This window comes from Chelonia mydas, chromosome 18 (genome assembly GCF_015237465.2).
Source record: "Chelonia mydas isolate rCheMyd1 chromosome 18, rCheMyd1.pri.v2, whole genome shotgun sequence".
In the NCBI taxonomy this organism is placed as follows: domain Eukaryota; kingdom Metazoa; phylum Chordata; order Testudines; family Cheloniidae; genus Chelonia; species Chelonia mydas.
In genome coordinates this window covers 924450-942748 of record NC_051258.2, presented here as the reverse complement: position 1 = coordinate 942748, position 18299 = coordinate 924450, and the positions used below count along the sequence as shown (strand labels likewise).

At 51.5% G+C, this 18299-nt stretch overlaps 1 protein-coding gene across 2 annotated transcripts in view; it reads right to left on the bottom strand.

The window, feature by feature from the left end:
* Window positions 1–18299, bottom strand: part of ALPL (alkaline phosphatase, biomineralization associated) — a 73701-nt gene that overhangs the window by 9347 nt on the left and 46055 nt on the right. For both annotated transcript variants that reach the window (XM_037881342.2, XM_043531795.1), the window contains 2 exons: window positions 7390–7533; window positions 1938–2007 (listed from right to left, as the gene is read on the bottom strand). In XM_037881342.2, the coding sequence (XP_037737270.1) occupies window positions 1938–2007; window positions 7390–7533 (214 nt within the window). The remainder of the gene's footprint in view (window positions 1–1937; window positions 2008–7389; window positions 7534–18299) is intronic.

Sequence of the window (18299 nt, the reverse complement as noted above, 5' to 3'; positions counted from 1 at the left end):
GTCTCTCCTGCCTGCAAAAGATACCTTCCCTCCAGCCCCCAATCTCTGTGTGGTTCTGCTCTCTGTTCCTCTCCCTCCATCCAAGGAGCAGTTGCGGGCCAACTCCTCAGCAAGCCAGCAGCTCTGTAGCTACGATGCATAATGCAATGTCTCTAAGCTCTGCTTTCCCACGCTTCTGGGGTGTGACAACTGTTTTGATGTTGCCTGGGTCACAAGGCATAACACAGCATGCCACTCCACATAGCAGCCAAGTCACCTCTGAAGTGCCAGTATTCTAATAGGACATTAGCACCTCCTAGCCATGCTGCTGCTTTCTGCCACTGTGCAGAGACTGGAATGGGGAGCAGCAGTGAAGGAGATGTGATCTCTCCCCACTGCACCTAGAAGTATGCTGTTGAAACAGCAGGCTAGAAGACAGGCAGACTCCAGCCACCCACCCAGGGCTGGCACTAAAATGCCCCTTTCCCTGCCTCAGGGGTTGGGTCAGCACTTGGGAACAGCTAGGTTTGTGGGTATTAGGTAAGAAGATTCTTCAGTGCACACTTAGTCTTTCTGGTCAGGTGTTTTCAGTCTTTTCCAATGCTGAGGGAACCCTTTGTCCTAGTTCCCTTCGCCAGGCAAGGACCATAGAGAATAGAAGCAGAGAAACCCTAATGGGTTACAGTCCATCAGTCCCTGGCAACACAGAATACTTCCCTCTTGTTGTGGCTCTCTGCCTTTCCCCTAATGAGCTCACCTCCCTTCTCCCATGTACCCTGTAGTAGAAAGAGGGCCTGAGACTTGAGGCCTTGTGTCAGAGGCCTGGTACGAGGTCTCAGGCCTGGGCTAAAGTTAAGTTGTGAGCAAGAGGCACACTCAAGAGGCCCTGCTCACAGAATTTGGGAAGAACAGGGCTGATATTGCAGAAACACACATTCTTAAGTAGTGCTATGCACAAGAATATATACACAAGCATTCCAGAAAGGTACTAGAACACCTCAATACCAAACACATTCCCCAAAAGATAACAGGAACACACTGACCCATCCTAAAGATAAGGTCACGATAACACCATGATGGCTAGAGATGTTTTGATCGAACCAACAAGTACAAGGCAATGGGTGGACATCAGAGGGTGGCACCCAGATACGTCGGAGCTGACACATAGCTACGTCAGAGGGGCAATACGTAACTTGTTTGTACTGGGGTATATAGAGGTATCGCTGAGGCGGTGTTGGGGTCTGGATGACGGGAGAATGGAAAGTCCCGCCATTCACTGACCCAGTCCATTGTCACGAGCATACATGGTGTTAGTGTATTATTGAGCTGGGGCATTAGCACTGTCCTTCGTCGGCAATAAACCTGACCAAGTTCCTTTGCTGAAAACGGTGTCTGTGGATTTAGTGGGCAGCTCAATCAGTCTGCTATCTCCGCGGACAGGGCTGGCTCGACAGTTTTTGAGGCCTTAAGCAGTGAAAAAACAAAAAAACCCTGCCTCCGCGGACGGCAAAAGGGAAGAAGCAGCCGCCGATCTGCCACCGTGGCTGGAGGAGCTGCCGCCCCTTTCGAACTGCCACCCCAAGCACCTGCTTGGAACGCTGGGGCCTGGAGCCCGCCCTGCGCGCAAAGCTGAGATAGCAGAGAGAGCGCACGAGCGAGCACGCACACACACAGCCGACATCTGACCATACCTCCCTTTTAGCAACAAGGGAGGGGCAGGATGGTCTTGCCCCTTGCCACCCAACCAGAGATTTACAAAAATGCCTAAGGGAGCTAGGTGCCTAACTCCCATGGACATTCACTGGCAACTAGGTACTTAACTTGCTGAGGAGCATTCACAAATCCCACTCAGCATCCATCTGCATCTCCAGGTGCCTGAACACCCTCGTAAATCTGTCCCACAACTCACCGATTTTCACTTAGCTCCCGCGCCTCCAGCCTTTGCCTGAGATACTCACCTAAGAGGAAGTCCACTTCCATCAGGTGGAGAGACAACAGGTCACTGCGATTCCAGACGTACTGGGCATTCTAGGGGAGAGCAATGGGACAGCAGCTGTTTTGTACACTTCCTTATAGAGGGGGATTAGAAATAAGACATACATTTATCAGGGAGGGGAATTAACCATTAGAAACAATTTCCCAGGGGTTGTGGTGGTTTCTCCATCACTGGCAATTTTAAAATCAAGACTGGATGTTCTACAAGATCTGTTCTAGTTCAAACAGGAATTATTGTGGAGAATTTTTCTGGCCTTTGCTATGCAGGCAGTCAGACTAGATGATCACAGTGGCTACTTCTGCCTTTTGAATCTAGAAGCCATAGGTATTTCCCAGATACGGTATTTGCCATATGTATTGCACTCACAGAGAACATCTGCCATATATCAATATCTGCCCAGACAACTTTACAGGCATGAAAATCAGGCAACTTTGCCCTCTTTAACAGATTTATCTTGTATCTTAGTAAATGTATTTTATTGTGCAATGAATGTTCATCATAATGAGGATCTTAAATTCATATAGCAACTTGGATCCCAAAGCATGTCACAAACTACAGATATTGTAAGCTCTTTAAGGTTGGACTAATCATTTTCTATTCGTTTGTATGGTGCCCAGCACAATGGGGTCTTGACCTGGTTGGCCTCTTGGTGCTACTGCAGTATAAATGTTACTTAATAGACACACAGCTACAGAAAGCAGCATAGAAATGCAGCCACCTCTGGGGCGGAGGGCAACAGTCAAACAGAACAGTGGCATGGGGGGTTTTTTGATCAAGAAGTGAAATCGGATCTTTAGTTTCTCCAGAAAATTGACTGGACCTATTCCGAGGACTCCTGTGGAAAATAAAACAAGTAAAGCACCCAGTGCAGGCGCCTCAGGAGCCCTCAGCGTTGGCCCAACTCTGCTCTGAGTGAGAGCTCCCCTCAGCGCCGCTGAATAAGAGGTCGGCCAAAGTGGAGCACTTTTTGAACACCCCACCCATAAAGTTTAAGCTCAGAGCAAAGTTTGGCAGCCCTGGTACAAGGCTCAGAACATGCAGAGGCTTTGGGTTCAACGCACAAGATTGGGATTCAGGTTTGGATCCTACAGCACTAAAATCCCACTAGCCATTCTCACAAGGTTTTGGCCCAAAGCAGCAGAAAAATAAATGTAACAAGATTCCCAGCAGTTCAATAGCATGAGGCTGTAGTCTCCTCAGAACTAGAAAACTGGGCCCTCTTGGGTTTGGTTCTGCCCTGGAACCAGGGGGTTGGAGCAAAGGCTAATGAGAGTTGATAGCAACAATGCCCATAGACCTGCCAGTGCTGTAGAGAGAGGGACTTCTGGTCCAGATCCTGAAATCAGATCCAGGTGGGTGGCCCCCTGTACCTGTGCTGACCATCATGTTGCTTATAGGAGCTGCCATGAGCAAACAAACCCATGTGTCTCCTTCCCTTCCACCCACATCTCAGCCTCAGACACTAAATGATGGGGAGACCCTCAAAGGTCTGAAGGTTCGTGATAAAATGAAGTACGTGGGGGGGGGAGGGGAGCTCCCTTTTATGAACACCCAGCCAGCCAGTTAGTTGTAAAATCCCTTGATGTCTGTTCTCTGCTTGCTTTACCTGTACAGGGTTAACAAGCCCACAGGTAACATGAAAGGAGTGGGCACCTGACCAAAAGAGCCAATGGGAAGGCTAGAACTTTTAGAATTGGGAAAGAAACTTTCCCTTTGTCTGTTGTTCTCTGGGCTGGAGGGACATGGACCAGCAATGCTGTGTAAGGTTTGAACCAGATATGAAAAAGAAGAAATGATTTGGATAGGAAATATTTAGACAGACACAATCAGGTTTCTTTCTTATTTTGGCTTGTGGATCTCCTCTGTGCAAACCCCTGATGCTTTTGTTTGCTTGTAAGTTTTATGCTGAACCCCCAAGAAAGCTAGTTTGGGTTCCAGGTGTATTTTTTTCCTTTTTGTTTTTTAAAAAAAATTACCTTTAAGAACAGGATTGGATTTTTGGTGTCCTAAGAGGTTTGGGCATGTTGTTTGATTAGCTGGTAGCACAGCTAATTTCCTTTGTTTTCTTTCTCAGCTCTTCCCCAGGGGGGAAGGGGTGAAAGGGAGGAATTCCCAAGTGTTCCCTCCTGGGTCCAAAGGTTTGGGGGTTTTTTTTTGCATTTGGGTGGTGGCAGTGATAACCAAGCTAAGGTCAGAGAAAAGCTGTAACCTTGGGAGTTTAATACAAGCCTGGAGCGGACAGTATTAATTTTTAGACTCCTTGCAGGCCCCCACCTTCTGCATTCGAAGTGCCAGAATGGGGATTCAGCTTTGACAAGGTTCCATTCAGTTCAGATGCTTCTCCTGTGTGCCTTGGCCTAGAGAGGCTTTGCCATGAGATATCCTGGTTTGGGCTGAGCCAGAAATACCCTGAGCTAAGCCTCTTACATAAGGCAGGTTTCAGGGCTGGTCCTGGCCAAAGCCAGTACTGAGCAGCATGGGGGGAAAAGGAAACAAATCTCACCCAAACTTTGACCATTAGGCAAGGCTCCAGTTTGGGTCATGCCAAGATTCAGGCCAGCTCAACCTTCTCCAGTCAGCATGCTTTATGGCTGCTCCCACCGCACCAAGGGAAGAGAAAGTTCCTTCCACTTGACTTCACAGAGGGATTTTAAACATGCCTGGGGCCAATCCTGCTCTCCTGGCTCTAGCCATTGCAGCCGGACTGCTAGCCCCCTTCCTCACCCAGATGCCCTCTGCTAGCCAAGATACCCCAGAAGAGTGACTGCCTGCTCCTAAATAGCCAGGCAGTACCAATGCCACTAACACGGAACCTCCCCTTCGGGGCACAAGCAGCAGAGGAAACAGACTCCCTTTGAGTCTGAGGGAGGCCAGGATACACCAGCTGGTCTTAGTAAAACTCAAATGTTCCCAGTGGTTTATGTCCCAGCTAAATCATAATCAATGGAAGAGAAAAGCAGTTTCCATTGGATACAGAATTTTCCTTTGTTCCTTCCTCTGAGCTGCCACGCAGCCTTGCCATGGGCTGTTCAATGGCCATTGAACACCCCCCCAGACATGGCTGCAATTCTGCTGCAGCAAAGCGACTCCCGAGCATACAAGCCAACAGCTGGTAAAAGCCCGTGGGATCCTTTGTGATTAAAGGCACTATGTGAGAGGGTGAGCACAACTGAACCCCGAAAAACAGGAGCCACAATAAGAAGCCTAGCACTCAGAGAGGGCAGAAGAGTGTTACGGAGAAGCGAGGGGTATGGTCAGACAGGCAGCATCACTGATATTCTTCAGACTAGAGGCTACATTCATTCTCAGCTCAGATCTGATCAGTTGGGATGGGGGTTGGAGTATGGAAGGTCCTCTTTCCCTGACCAAAGCCCCATGCAGTGGCAGCCTCCCCTGGCTAAGACCTGGATTTGCTTCTTCCCTGAGCCCATCCAAGCTGCTCCAAGGGCTGCTCCAGATACACCGAGTAGTGCTGTCTCCTTCCCAGTGCTGTAACAAATGCTAGTGCAGCAGCACCTGCTGGAGTGACAGAGGAGTTCAGGGCTCAGGCTTGGATCAGGGAGTGAGCTGGTGTGTTTGCAGAGCTCCCTAGGGCTGCTGCAGGGCTAATTTCAAAAGGTCCCTCCAGAGGGTCTGGGGATTTTCAGAGAGTTTCCCCGCACACAATTATCATCCCTTAGACTGGAATAACCAGCCCTATTTGTCCTCTGCCGACTCCTGTTTTCACTCTCAGTGGATGCAATGTGGGCACTTAAAACTGAAGCCAATTAGAAATCTAAATTCCATCAACATCAAAGCTGTTCAGACCACCAGGGCTCACTGCTGTCTTCAGGCATTCATCCACCATAATTTCCAGTCTCTCTCCCTCATCCCCCAGCATCCCCACCTAAGCAGGAACTGAAATCCCAGGCCTGGTCTACACTAGAAAATTAAGTCATCTTAACTACATTGCACAGAGTGTGAAAAATCCACACCCCTAAGCAATGCAGTTGAGCTGCCCCAAGTCCCTGTGTGGACAGTGCTAGGTCAGTGGACGAATGTTGACCTAGCTACTGCCTCTTGGGGAGGTGGATTACCTGCACTGACGGGAGAACCCCTCCTGTCAGCATAGAGGGTCTGTGCCGCTATAGTGTTTAAGGTGTAGACAAGCTGCACACAGAGAAGTGATCGATTTTGAGACAGAGCTCTCAATCCCAGTACAGCACATGCAGGAAATTCCAGACAACAGCTCAGAACTGGGTTTGCCACGACATCTGCTTGGGAGGCTGTATTAGGACAAAGTCGTCTTTCAGCACTGGGGATACTATCTAGTTAGGCAGCGGAGCATACAAAGAGAGGCAGGTTGGTCCAGTGGCTAGGACACTGGCTTCAGAGGCCTGGGTTCTATACCAACCTCTACTGAGTGACCTTAGCAAGTGGCTTCACCCCCTCCCACCCTTTATTTATCTTAGCTATTTAGTCTGCAAGCTCTTCCTGTGTGTTTGTTCAGTGGGGTCTTGACTTCAGGACTTCTGGAATATAAATAAAAACCATACAGGCATCTAGGGTCTTCTGTAAAGATTAGCTCCAAGCCTGGGTAAGAGGGGTGACTGGAAAAACTGGGTGGAAGCTGGCAACAGCCCTCTTTGTAATCAACAGCCCCCCATCGACATTCCAGCAGCAAAGATACTATGGTTCTGACAGCCACACAGATCTCTAGAGAGACAGCAAAGTGCCGATGGGACAAAGTCTCTGGCCAAGAAAGGTCAAAGGCAGCTGGGCTCACCTGTGTTACTCTAAAGAGATACAAGGTGGGTGAGGTAATAATTTTTATTGGCCCAACAAACCAGAACAAAACAATAAAACAGAAGTTGTCCAATAGAAGATCTCACCTCACCCACCTGGCCTCTCTAATATTCTGGGACGGACACCACCACAGCAACACTGCGAACTCTAAAGAGAAGTACTTTTATGCTGAAACTCAGGAACATTCTTTTCTTTCGTTCGTGCCTGGGTGTCCAGATAGCAGTTTCTTAGAGCACCTTTCATCCTGAAGGACCCTCAACGGTGGGCCAGGTGCTCCCAAGCTGTAATCCTGGTTCCACTGCTGACTCACTGTATGATCCTGGGTGAGATGCATCGCCTGTCTGCCTCGGTTTCCCATCTGCCTCCCTGTTGCTATCTGTAGGACACAGCTCCTCATTTGGATGGAAGGTGCCAGACAGAACTGTAAACACTCCCCATTCCTGGCAGGGGCTGTGGAGGTTAGTTACTGACTGTGAGGGCTTTGAACAAGGGAAGTGCTACATCAGCAGGATTATTTCCCTATCTTTGGACATGAGCTTGAACCAGAGATCCCTGAGTAAAGAATCTTTAAACCTGCAGCCCCTCTGGCCTTGATCCTCTCCCCAGACATCTCCCTCCCTCCCCTTTACCTTGTCTTTAGGTTTCTTATCTCTCCAGACATCAATGAGGTTTTTGCCATCCAGACGAGTGCCCCTGTACTTGTCATCATCCCGGTATTCCACATCACTGGTGTTCTTTGGGAACATGTATTTCCGGCCACCTCCCATGATCACCTAGGGCAGGGAACAAAAAAAGAACCCAGTTTCCATTCAGCAACACCAGAGTATTTCAGCGATCAAGCATGTTAGCCCTTTGGTTAACCAGACACTGGTTTTCAGTTCCCTCTCTGTTCCTGTCTCAGGGTTCTGCTCTCTGTCAGTACGTGGACAGAGACATGCTTGCAGTCTCAACGGGATGCAGCATAGTTTAGTGGAGGGATCAGGAGGCCAAGAACTCTTGGGATTCCAGCTCTGTGACCTGGAGCAAGTCACTTCAACTCCCTGTGCATCAGTTTCCCGCCCCACAATCTATAAAATGGAGCTGATGATACTGGCCTACTTCCCTGGATGGAGGGGGTAAGGTTTAATCAGTTACTGGGCTAGACCTCAGTGTAGCACCACAATCAGTTTACAGCAGCTGAGAATCTGCCCCCCTATCTGTCGTACATTAATCAGAGCACCTCAGAGCCCTACTCACAGGGTCACCAGGATTAAGACGGCTGCTAAAATGCCATCCGCTGTCATGTGACTTTTACAGCCCTTGGGACTTAACACTCCTGGATGCAATTGTTGAACTAGGAATGGACACCAGCAGCTTGTCCAGTGGGCACAGGCGGGCAGAACAGCAAAACGCACCAAACCACTGTCTGCGGATTAGCTGGTGAAGGTGTGACGGCACCTAGTCTCTTTCTCTCCCCCATTCTTGCAAAAATCATCATTAGCGGAATGGATCATCAGCGAACCTGTCTGTCCTAGATATGCCACAGGAAAGCAGGACCCAGGATTTTCCTGACTGGTGGGGAAGGCTGAATCACAAGCCTAGACTTTAGCCTTCTGAATATTTAAGTATTTGGACCGACTGGTCCGAATGGCCCTTGTACTCAATGGGTTCCTGACGTGAATGCGGAGAGACCAGCACTAGCTAATGAACCCAGTAGCCTGGCCCAGAGCACCCAGCTCACCACGACCTCTGGCTGCTGCTCACAAGACACCCAGGTCACTTACAGTGACCACAGCAGATTCTTGTTGCAAGGTGCCAGCCAGCTGTGATCTGGAAGGGGGACATGGCTTGCTGCAAGGCTTGGGCTTTATTAGAAATTATTCCTGGACTCCATGCAAAAACTCCTTGGCAGCCGCACACAGAGCACCGCTGGCCCGAGCGAATGCCGGCTGCAAAGCCCCGTTGCTGCTCTCTACCAGCCAGGGCCGGGAACAGCACGTGCTGCCTGCCATTACAGTCGCCCGTTCACATCCCCGTCCCACGGGTCCCAAGGGAGGGGAGGGCGTCACGTCCCGGCTGCCCCACACACCGCTTACGCCAGGGTGCTTCTGCCACAGCGCGGGAGGCCTAACCCCTGCAGGCCGCAGCCTTGCGCAAACAGGCATCCCCGCCGCAGGGGCGCGGCCTGCTCCTGAACGGGGCACTCGCGGTGCTGAGCAGGAGCATTCGGGAAAGGGACCATATTGGTTTTTGCTTCTCTGGTGTATTTGGGGGTTTTTTTAATTACTGTTTTAAAGAGTAACAGCCAAGGAGGGGGTGGGAAAATAATTCACTGGCTTGGACACAGATCCTGGTGTCCTCCTGACAAGGGGGAGACATTCTGTAGCACCCAGTCCGGGGGGGAAGAAGTGCCCTACCCAGGATGCACAGATGCAGCTGGAAGCAGAACTGAGCTGAGTCTGTTAAAGACACTGGGTGAGAGCTGGCTCCAATGGTGAGAGCAGAGCCCTGGGCCAGCCCAGCTGGGTTCCATCCTCAGTCTGCCGCAGGCCTGCTGCCAGATTGGGGGCCTTGGGCAAGTCTTTTAGGACCAGATTTGTAAAGCAGACAAGGGTACCTCTGAATCACAGGCCAAACTCCAGCCCTGGCTCGTGGCCCTTCACTGTGCAGAGGAGACAGGCTGGATTTGGTTCTGAATTGAGTGTGAGACCCGGAGACTGAACTGTGAATTGCCTCCTGTTTCTGGGAATGGGGGGTGGGAGTCATAGAATATCAGGTTTGGAAGGCACTTCAGGAGGTCATCCAGTCCAACCCCCTGCTCAAAGCAGGACCAATCCCCAATTTTTGCCCCAGATCCCTAAATGGCCCCCTCAAGGATTGAGCTCACAACCCAGGGTTTAGCAGGCCAATGCTCAAACCACTGAGCTCTCCCTTCCCCCAAGTCATTCTTCACAGCCCCAGGAGCAGCTCTGATGTTAGCTGGGAGCCCCTGGTGGTGGTCGAACCCTGGAGGCAGCTGCTCCCTAGCGCCCCCGCTGGCTGTCTGCCACACTGTGGTGGAAGGAGCTCTGGCTGCTCCATTGCCTGGCTCTGCCTGAGCCTTAGAGTTGCCAACTTTCTGACTGCAGAAAACTGAACACCCTTGCCCTGCCCCAAGGCCCGCCCCCGTCGCTCGCTCTCTCCCACCCTTGCTCACTCACTTATTTTCACCAGGCTGGGGAAGGGATTTGGGGTGGGGAAGGGGATGAGGGCTCCAGGTCGGGGTGCAGGCTAGGGTGAGGCTGGGGATGAGGGGGCTCCAGGGTGGGGGTACGTCTGAGGGGTTCAGAGTGCAGGAGTGGGTCCAGGCTCAGAGGGATTTTGGATGCGGGAAGAGGCTCAGGGCTGTGGAAGGGGGTTGGGGTGCTGGAGGAATTTGGGGTGTGGGCTCCAGGCGGCACTGCCGGAAGCAGCCAGCATGTCCCTCGGCTCCTAGGTGGGGGCATGGCCAGGTGGCTCTGCGTGCTGCCCCCGTCAGCAGGTGCCGCCCCTGCAGCTCCCATTGGCCATGGTTCCCAGCCAGTGGCAGCTACAGAGCTGGCGCTCGGGGTGGGGGCAGCATGCAACACCCTGTGGAGCACCCTCGTGGCCGGCCCTGCGTCTAGGAGTGGGAGGGACATGCCAATCAATTCCAGGAGCTGCACGGAGCCAGGGCAGGCCCTGCTGACCGGACCTTTAATGGCCTGTCAGGAGTGCTGACCGGAGTGACCAGGATTCCTTTCGCCTGGGTGTTCCGGTCAAAAACCAGTTGCCTGGCAACCCTACAGGAATTGATCAGCGCTTGACCTTTTAGAAATCCTGTGTCCAGCCCTCAGGCTGGAAGCCTGGACACCACTGGCATAGAGGATTAGACATCTTTTCCATTACAAGTAATGGGAGACATGTCTGAATCCCCTTGATGGCTTGGGGAATCTCACCCCAACCTCTCTCTAAACTAGAATGGAGTTAACAAGCCCTGGGCAAGGGGCCCTGCCTTGGAGCTTTGGCTGGAAGGACCGGGCAAAATGCTGCATAAACTCTGGCCCCAGTTCTACCCCCTGATGATTGGCTGCAACTCCCAGTGCAGGGAAATTGAGGCAGAACTAGTCCTAGGATTCAGGGAACTGCCTACGCTAGGTTGCCTCCTGGTCAACCTCCTCCTGGCCCTGGCTAAAGTGGCCATCTATAAAACCAGGGTGAGGAGGTTGGCCGATGGAGTCTCCTGCGACTGCGGGGCCTATTTCCGATCCTCCGTCCGTTCACGCCTCCGGGCAGAGTTCCTCTGGGCGGCATCCACCGACTCCCTTGACGCCTTTGAGGAGCGTTGGGCGCTGTCTGGGGTCCTCTGCTCGGTGTCCCCGTCCGGTTCCCTTCTTTTGACCCTTTGACTGCACTCCCGTCCCTGTTTTTCATTAGTTGTCCCCCGTGATTATTTGGTTTCCAGGTCCTGTGGATCTCCCCCTTAGGCTGCAGGGGGGATCCTTTAGTGGTGGGTGAGCTTTGCCCGCCCACTTCCTGGATCCCAATAGGCCTACGCTAGGTTTAGCCACACCAGCTGACATGTTCACATCCTGCTGCAGGCACAGCAGCTGTAGCTTCTACCTGCAGCAGCTCACATGTTCAAACTACAGCTGTCCTGCCCCTCTCAGATGTGCAGCCCACGGGGAGGGGGAGGGGGAGGGGGAGGGGGAGGGGGAGCTGTTCTTGAGCTCAAGAGGCCCGCAGACCAATCCTGGAAGCCCTTGGGGCCGGTCTGAAAAGTTACCACAGCTTCCCTGGTCTGCCCAGAATTGCTGCAGCGCCACCTCACAGCTCCCCCACCCCCCGGCTAGCCAGGTCCCCCTGCAGACACTCCCCACAGCTCCAGGCTGGTGCTAGGGTTGCCAACCCTCCTGGTTTCACTGGGAGTCTCCTGGAATCACGCCCTATCTCCCGGAGGCTACTGCAGCCAAACCAGGAGATTTTTTTTAGGTGCTGTAAGTCTGGAAGTGAAGTGGGGCTAAGGCAGGCTCCGTGCCTGCCTTGGCCCTGCGCCACTCCTGGAAGCAGCTGATATGTTCCGTCTGCGGCCCCTGGGGGAGGGAGCAACCAGCTCTGCGCACTGCCCCTAGCGCTGACTCTGCAGCTCCCACTGGCTGGGAACTACAGCCAATAGGAGCTGCAGGGGCAGCACTTGCAGGTGCAGGTAGTATGCTGAGCCGCCTGCCCCACCACCCTCCCAGGGGCCACAGGGACATGCCAGCCACTTCCGGGAGTGATGCGAGGCCAGGGAGCCTGCCTTAGCCCCACTATGCTGCCGACTGAGAGCCACTTGTAGTAAGCACCCCCTGGCTGGAGCCTGCACCCCCCTCCTCCTGCACCCCAACCCCCTGCGCCAGCTCCGAGCCCCCTCCAGCACCCAAACTCCCTCCCAGAGTAGCACCCCAATCCCCCCTCCTGGACCTCTGTGCCCAGGCTCAGCCTGGAGCCTCCTCCCACACTTCAAACCCCTTGGCCCCACCCCCTAGGCTAGAGCCCACACCCCCTCTTGCACTGGTGACAGTAAGTGAGGGTGAGGGAGAGGGGATGGAGTGAGCGGGGCTAGGCCTTGGAGAAGGGGTAGGGCAAGGACGGGGCCTCAGGGAAGGGCAAGGGTGTTTTGGTTTGTATTAGACAGCTGGCAACCCCAGCTGGTGCTGAGCAAGTCCTGCAAGCAGAGCAGAAAGGACATGAGTCTCTGGAAGCGGGGCAAGGTCAGGGAGGACCCCTGCGGGGAACCCTGCTGCAGGAGCCAGCCCCACTGCACTGGCTGTGTGGTACCAGCTGGATCAATGCCAGCTCAAGTAACAATACCAGTGAAGTGGCAAGAGCCCAGAGGGCAGCAGGGGGTGGCTTGGTACATCTCAAACGGCTCCCACCTGTACTGCTGCAGTTCTACGGCTGTTACCCGATCTAGCCTGCACGTCTACACACGCTGCAATCGCCCCTCCCAAATGTAGCGCAGACAGACTCATAGCATGGTGTCCTCCCCCCGCACTCAATGGATGCCAACAGCATCTACACAGAGACAGTGTCTGAATCTCCTCTCACTCCTGGTGAGTATCAGGCATGTTTCCATTAAATCAATGGATTCACACTGGTATGAGAGCAGAATCAGCCCCTTTTGTTGATGTTGGAGATGGGGCCAACCCTTCCAGGGATGTGAAGGGTAACAAGAAGGGCTTCTACAGGTATGTTAGCAACAAGAAAGTGGTCAGGGAAAGTGTGGGACCGTTAGTCGATGGGAGAGGCAACCTAGTGACAGATGATGTGGAAAAAGCTGAAGTACTCAATGCTTTTTTTGCCTCGGTCTTCACAGACAAGGTCAACTCCCAGACTACTGCACTGGACAACACAGCATGGGAAGGAGGTTAGCAGCCCTCAGTGGTGAAAGAACAGGTTAAGGACTATTTAGAAAAGCTTGACATGCACAAGTCCATGGGTCCAGATCAGATGCATCCAAGGGTGCTGAGGGAGTTGGCTGATGTGATTGCAGAGCCCTTGGCCATTATCTTTGAAAACTCGTGGCAATCGGGGGAGGTGCCAGACAATTGGAAAAAGGCAAATATAGTGCCCATCTCTAAAAAGGGGAAGAAAGAGAATCGGAGGAACTATAAAATCAGTCAGCCTCACTTCAGTCCTTGGAAAAAAAAATCATGGAGCCTCCAGGAATTTATTTTGAGGCACTTGGGAGGAGAGGAAGGGGATCAGGAACAGTCAACATGGATTCACGAAGGGCATGCCTGACCATACCTTCTATGATGAGATAGCTGGCTTTGTGGATATGGGGAAAGCGGTGGATGTGATATACCTTTAACAAAACTTTTGATATGGTCTCCCACAGTATTCTTGCCAGCAAGTTCAAGAAGTATGGATTGGATGAATAAATTATAAGGTGGATAGAAAGCTGGCTAGATTGTTGGGCTCAACGGGTAGTGATCAAGGGCTCACTGTATAGTTGGCACCCAGTATCAAGCAGAGTGCCCCAGAGGTTGGTCCTAGGGCCAGTTTTGTTCAACATCTTCATTAATGATCTGGATGAGGGATGGACTGCACTCTCAACAAGTTTGCAGATGACACTAAACTGAGGGTAGGGATAGTGTCCAGAGTGACCTAGACAAATTGCAGGATTGGGCCAAAAGAAATCTGATGAGGTTCAACAAAGACAAGTGCAGAGTCCTGCCCTTAGGATGGAAAAATCCCATGCACTGCCATAGACTTGGGACTGAGCGGCTAATTGGCAGTTCTGCAGAAAAGGACCTAGGGGTTACAATGGACGAGAAGCTGGATATGAGCCAGCAGTGTGCCCTTGTTGCCAAGAAGGCTACTGGCATATTGGGCTGCATTAGTAGAAGCATTGCTGGCAGATCGAGGAAATTATTCCCCTCTATTCGGCACTGATGAGGCCTCATCTGGAGTATTGTGTCCAGTTTTGGGCAACGGAAATGATCAGGGGGCTGGAACACATGACTTATGAGGAGAGGCTGAGGGAACTGGGGATGTTTAGTCTACGGAAGAGAAGAATGAGGGGGGATTTGATAGCTGCTTTCAACTACCAGAAAGGGGGTTCCAAAGAGGATGGTTCTAGACTGTTCTCAGTGGTAGCAGATGACAGAACAAGGAGTAATGGTCTCAAGTTGCAGTGGGGGAGGTTTAGGTTGGATATTAGTTAAAAAGTTTTTCCTAGGAGGGTGGTGAAACACTGGAATGGGTTACCTAGGGAGGTGGTGGAATCTCCTTCCTTAGAGGTTTTTAAGGTCAGGCTTGACAAAGCCCTGGCGGGGATGATTTAGTTGGGGATTGGTCCTGCTTTGAGCAGGGGGTTGGACTAGAATCTCCTGAGGTCCCTTCCAACCCCGAGATTCCATGATCCTATGAGCCCAGAGCAGAGCCCTAGGTCTGAGCGGGCCTGGCTGGCGCCTCAGACCCTGAGTCCTGCGCTGCCCCGAGCCATCTCTAGGCATTTGCTTTGAAAGGTTTTTTTTTTGCTTTATTATTTTTAGCCGAGGCACAGATTTCCCCTCTCAGGAGGTGACCCTGTGAAGCTGCCAAAACAAAAGCATTAAGGGAAACAAGCCTGCTGCCCGCCCCCCGCCCTCCCACCGCCATGTTTCCCACCCAGGGCCGAGTTAAAGCAACAAACCACGTGCCCGTTAAACCACTAACAGGCTTGGCCGTTTGCTTTGTGGTTATTTTGAAGCGAAGAGGGATATTCATTACAGGACAGGCACCAGAGAACATTTCTGTGGGATTCCCCAGCCTGGTGCTGGCAGGGCGTAGACACTAGAAGGGCGGGGCAGGGAAGGATAGCTCAGTGGTTTGAGCATTGGCCTGCTAAACCCAGGGTTGTGAGTTTAATCCTTGAGGGGGCCATTTAGGGATCTGGGGCAAAAAATGGGGATTGGTCCTGCTTTGAGCAGGGGGTTGGACTAGATGACCTCCTGAGGTCCCCTCCAACCCTTGTATTCTACAATTCTATGACTGATTTTCATTTTATTTTTTGCAAGGACTACATTCATGAGACTGTGCCTCCATGGCAGGTACCTGCTCCGCTACAGCTGCCCCAGCCGACTTGATGCCTCCCTTGTAATTTTCACGTCCTTTCTTTCCATAGCCGTAAGACACTTAATGACTTTGTGGCCTCGTTGGCAAAAAGCATATTGAGTGGCCACATCAGTGGGCTAGACTCCTGTGGTGGCAGAGAGATTTTTGTGGCATCAGGAAATCAGTGGGCACCAGAGCATGGCCCTTTACTTCTAGTGCCAACTGCAATCTGAAAGTTACCCTGGGAGGCAGCTTATTACTCACATTTCTTTCCGCCTTCTCACGGCTGAGAATTATAGCCTTTCACAAGTGGTCAGGAAAGTGGTTTCTTCCAAAGAAGAAAGGTAATTCAATCCCAGACCACAAAATCTGGGACAGATCAAACTGCCAAGGTTTTCCAGGGGGTTTTCATTCCACTCTAATGCCAATGGGAGCATGAAACAAAATCTACAGGGTCCATATGTTACTGGAAATCAGACTACACATTCCAGGGGGCTCGTTTCCTGCTTCTAACATGTGTTTTTCCTCTGTGGAGCAGAGTTCTTATGCCTAGTAACACTGAGGCCACCATTCGGGATAAAAATTAAATCCAGCCTGAACCTCTGGCCTGAAATCAAATCTCCACCACAGATGGATTTAGCTACGTAACTATTACACTTCTGTTTTCTGTGTCTATGTTACGTCTGAGGCCTCTGCTGCCTGAAAAGCTTGGCAGCCACTTTGGGCCAGATTTGCAGAAGAGCCCAGTTCCCATTTAGGTACCTAAATGAAGTGTCAGATTTTCAAAGTTACTCTGCTCCCAGTGAAAACCACAGAGAACTCCCTTCTTTATTGAGAGCAATGGAGAATCTGGCCATGTAGGTCTCATTCAGCGCAGGCTGGCCCAGCTGAGATTGGCCCTGCGTTTCCTCATGGAGACTTTATTGTGGCGTGTTCCCGATTTTTATTGCTCTCTTCATCTACAATAAAGGTTAACCTGGATGAAAATATCTGGAGTAACAGGTAAACCCAAAGTAGAAGACAGGTAAAAAAAACACAAAAAAAACAAAACTACAGTTTGGTAAATGGTTTTTCCCCTTAAGTGTTCAGATCTCTGGAAGCAGCAGACTCAGAAAAGCAACCAAAAGGATTCAGAGAAACATCCAGAGCAGCCAGCACTGAGGACCACCCACTGCCCATAGTAGAGGAGCATGCTGGATACCAGGAGTGTATCTGAGCAGTTCTCATGGCACAAGGTGGTTCTCAAAGCTCTGCTCACATGAAGAGTCTCCAACAGACACAGCTAAGCTTCCCATGGCACCTGGAAAAAAGGGACTCTGAGCCACGCTCCTGCAGTACCTAGACATGCCCATTAGTAATTATTTGTGTAATAGCCCAGCCATGGAGCAGGACCCCACTGTGCTAGGTGCTGTACACAAACAGAACAGAAAGATGGGCCCTGCTTTATTCAAACGTGCCACAGTAACTCAGGTCTCCCTTGCTCAGTCAGCCAGGCCACTGTTAGGATGGGACACTTCCCAGAAAGGCCCAGGTGCTGTAGGAAGTGGTGAAAGTGATTGCTCCGGAGCAAAGAGCGGCCCCTGCTCAATGCCATAGTGAGAGCCGTGTTTGTAAACAAGAGCACGCTGACAGCAGCTTTCCACAATGTTTATTGTGGTTTCTCCTGCCTTGAACCTGGAATGCAGATGAATGATTAGCTGGATTTGAAGGTCATCTAGTTCCACTGTAACTTCTGTCAAAGCCTGTCTACTCTGTCAAAAACCTGTTCTGTAATTTCCTACAGACAGGTGCTCCTCAATAAGGAGTCCTGACACATACCTCTGCACCTCATATGCCCTGGGGGACTATTTCTCCTGCAGTAGAAGCACACCACTGTCAGAAGAGGCTGTCATTGACACTCCTACTTCTGCATGAGCAGGTCTTTGCATTTAGGGCCAAATTCTGGTCCCCGTGAAAGTGCTTGAGGGAACAGATGGATCCCATGACCCCTGAAGGTCAAAAGACCAGGGCTTTGTCAGACCAATGTGAAGAGAGAGAGAGAGTTCCAGTACATAATAATCCAGTCTGGAGATGACAGAGGCCTAGATCACTATGGAAAGGCCCAGATCTTCTCATCTCCCTGTACCCAAGAGCAACAAAGGGGACTGTCAGTGCTCAGAACCTGAGACACAAAGCCTTGATTTGGAAGCACCAGCAAATGTCCCCAGAAGCCTCAAAGCAGCCAAATCCAGCCAGCCAGTCTCCTCACTGAGATGTTCAAGCAATGGAACCGAGAGAGTGAATCCTCCAAAAGGCATAAGTGTCACGTAGGCCCCCGGCATTGGCACCAGCTGGAGGCTGTGGTTTCCTCCTTGTTCCCCTACCACATCAGAGCTGAAATGAAAAGGCAGCCATTTTGCTGAGCTCAGTGGCAGAGGTGGCCATCTTGCTGAAAAGCCAGTGCCTTTGTGATCCTCACAGATGAGGATGCCCAAGATCAGAGGTTGTAATGAAGTTTCTAAGTTGCTTTGATGGCCCTTGCGGTTACAGACCCCTGGCCCAGACACCCTTTATTTTGAAATACCCCACACCAGCACCCGAGCTTACAGAGATTTAGGCCCATATCTTTGGACACATCCAAATTATGAACCCTGCCAAGAAACAGCCCTTCTCATGTGGGATACTCCCACAGGCCTAGCTTCCAATGTTCCTTTTGGGGGCGGGGGGGAATGCAGAGGTGGCCTTGCAGCCCCCTGAATAGCCCACCACCCCCTCTTAGGCTTTCAGGAGGGGACCCAGCTAGCCCACACCAGCTCTCCAGGCACAAGCACTAACATTTGCTTTATTAAGAGTCAAAGGTGGCTGTCCAGGCCAGCCAACTGCTGGCAGATCCCCAAGAACATTCCCTTTCTTCCCACTCAGTCCCTGTCATTTTCATTGCCAAAGCCTCACACAATCACTTCACGCCTTTGCCATCAAGGAAGAAGCCATTAGCTCAGGA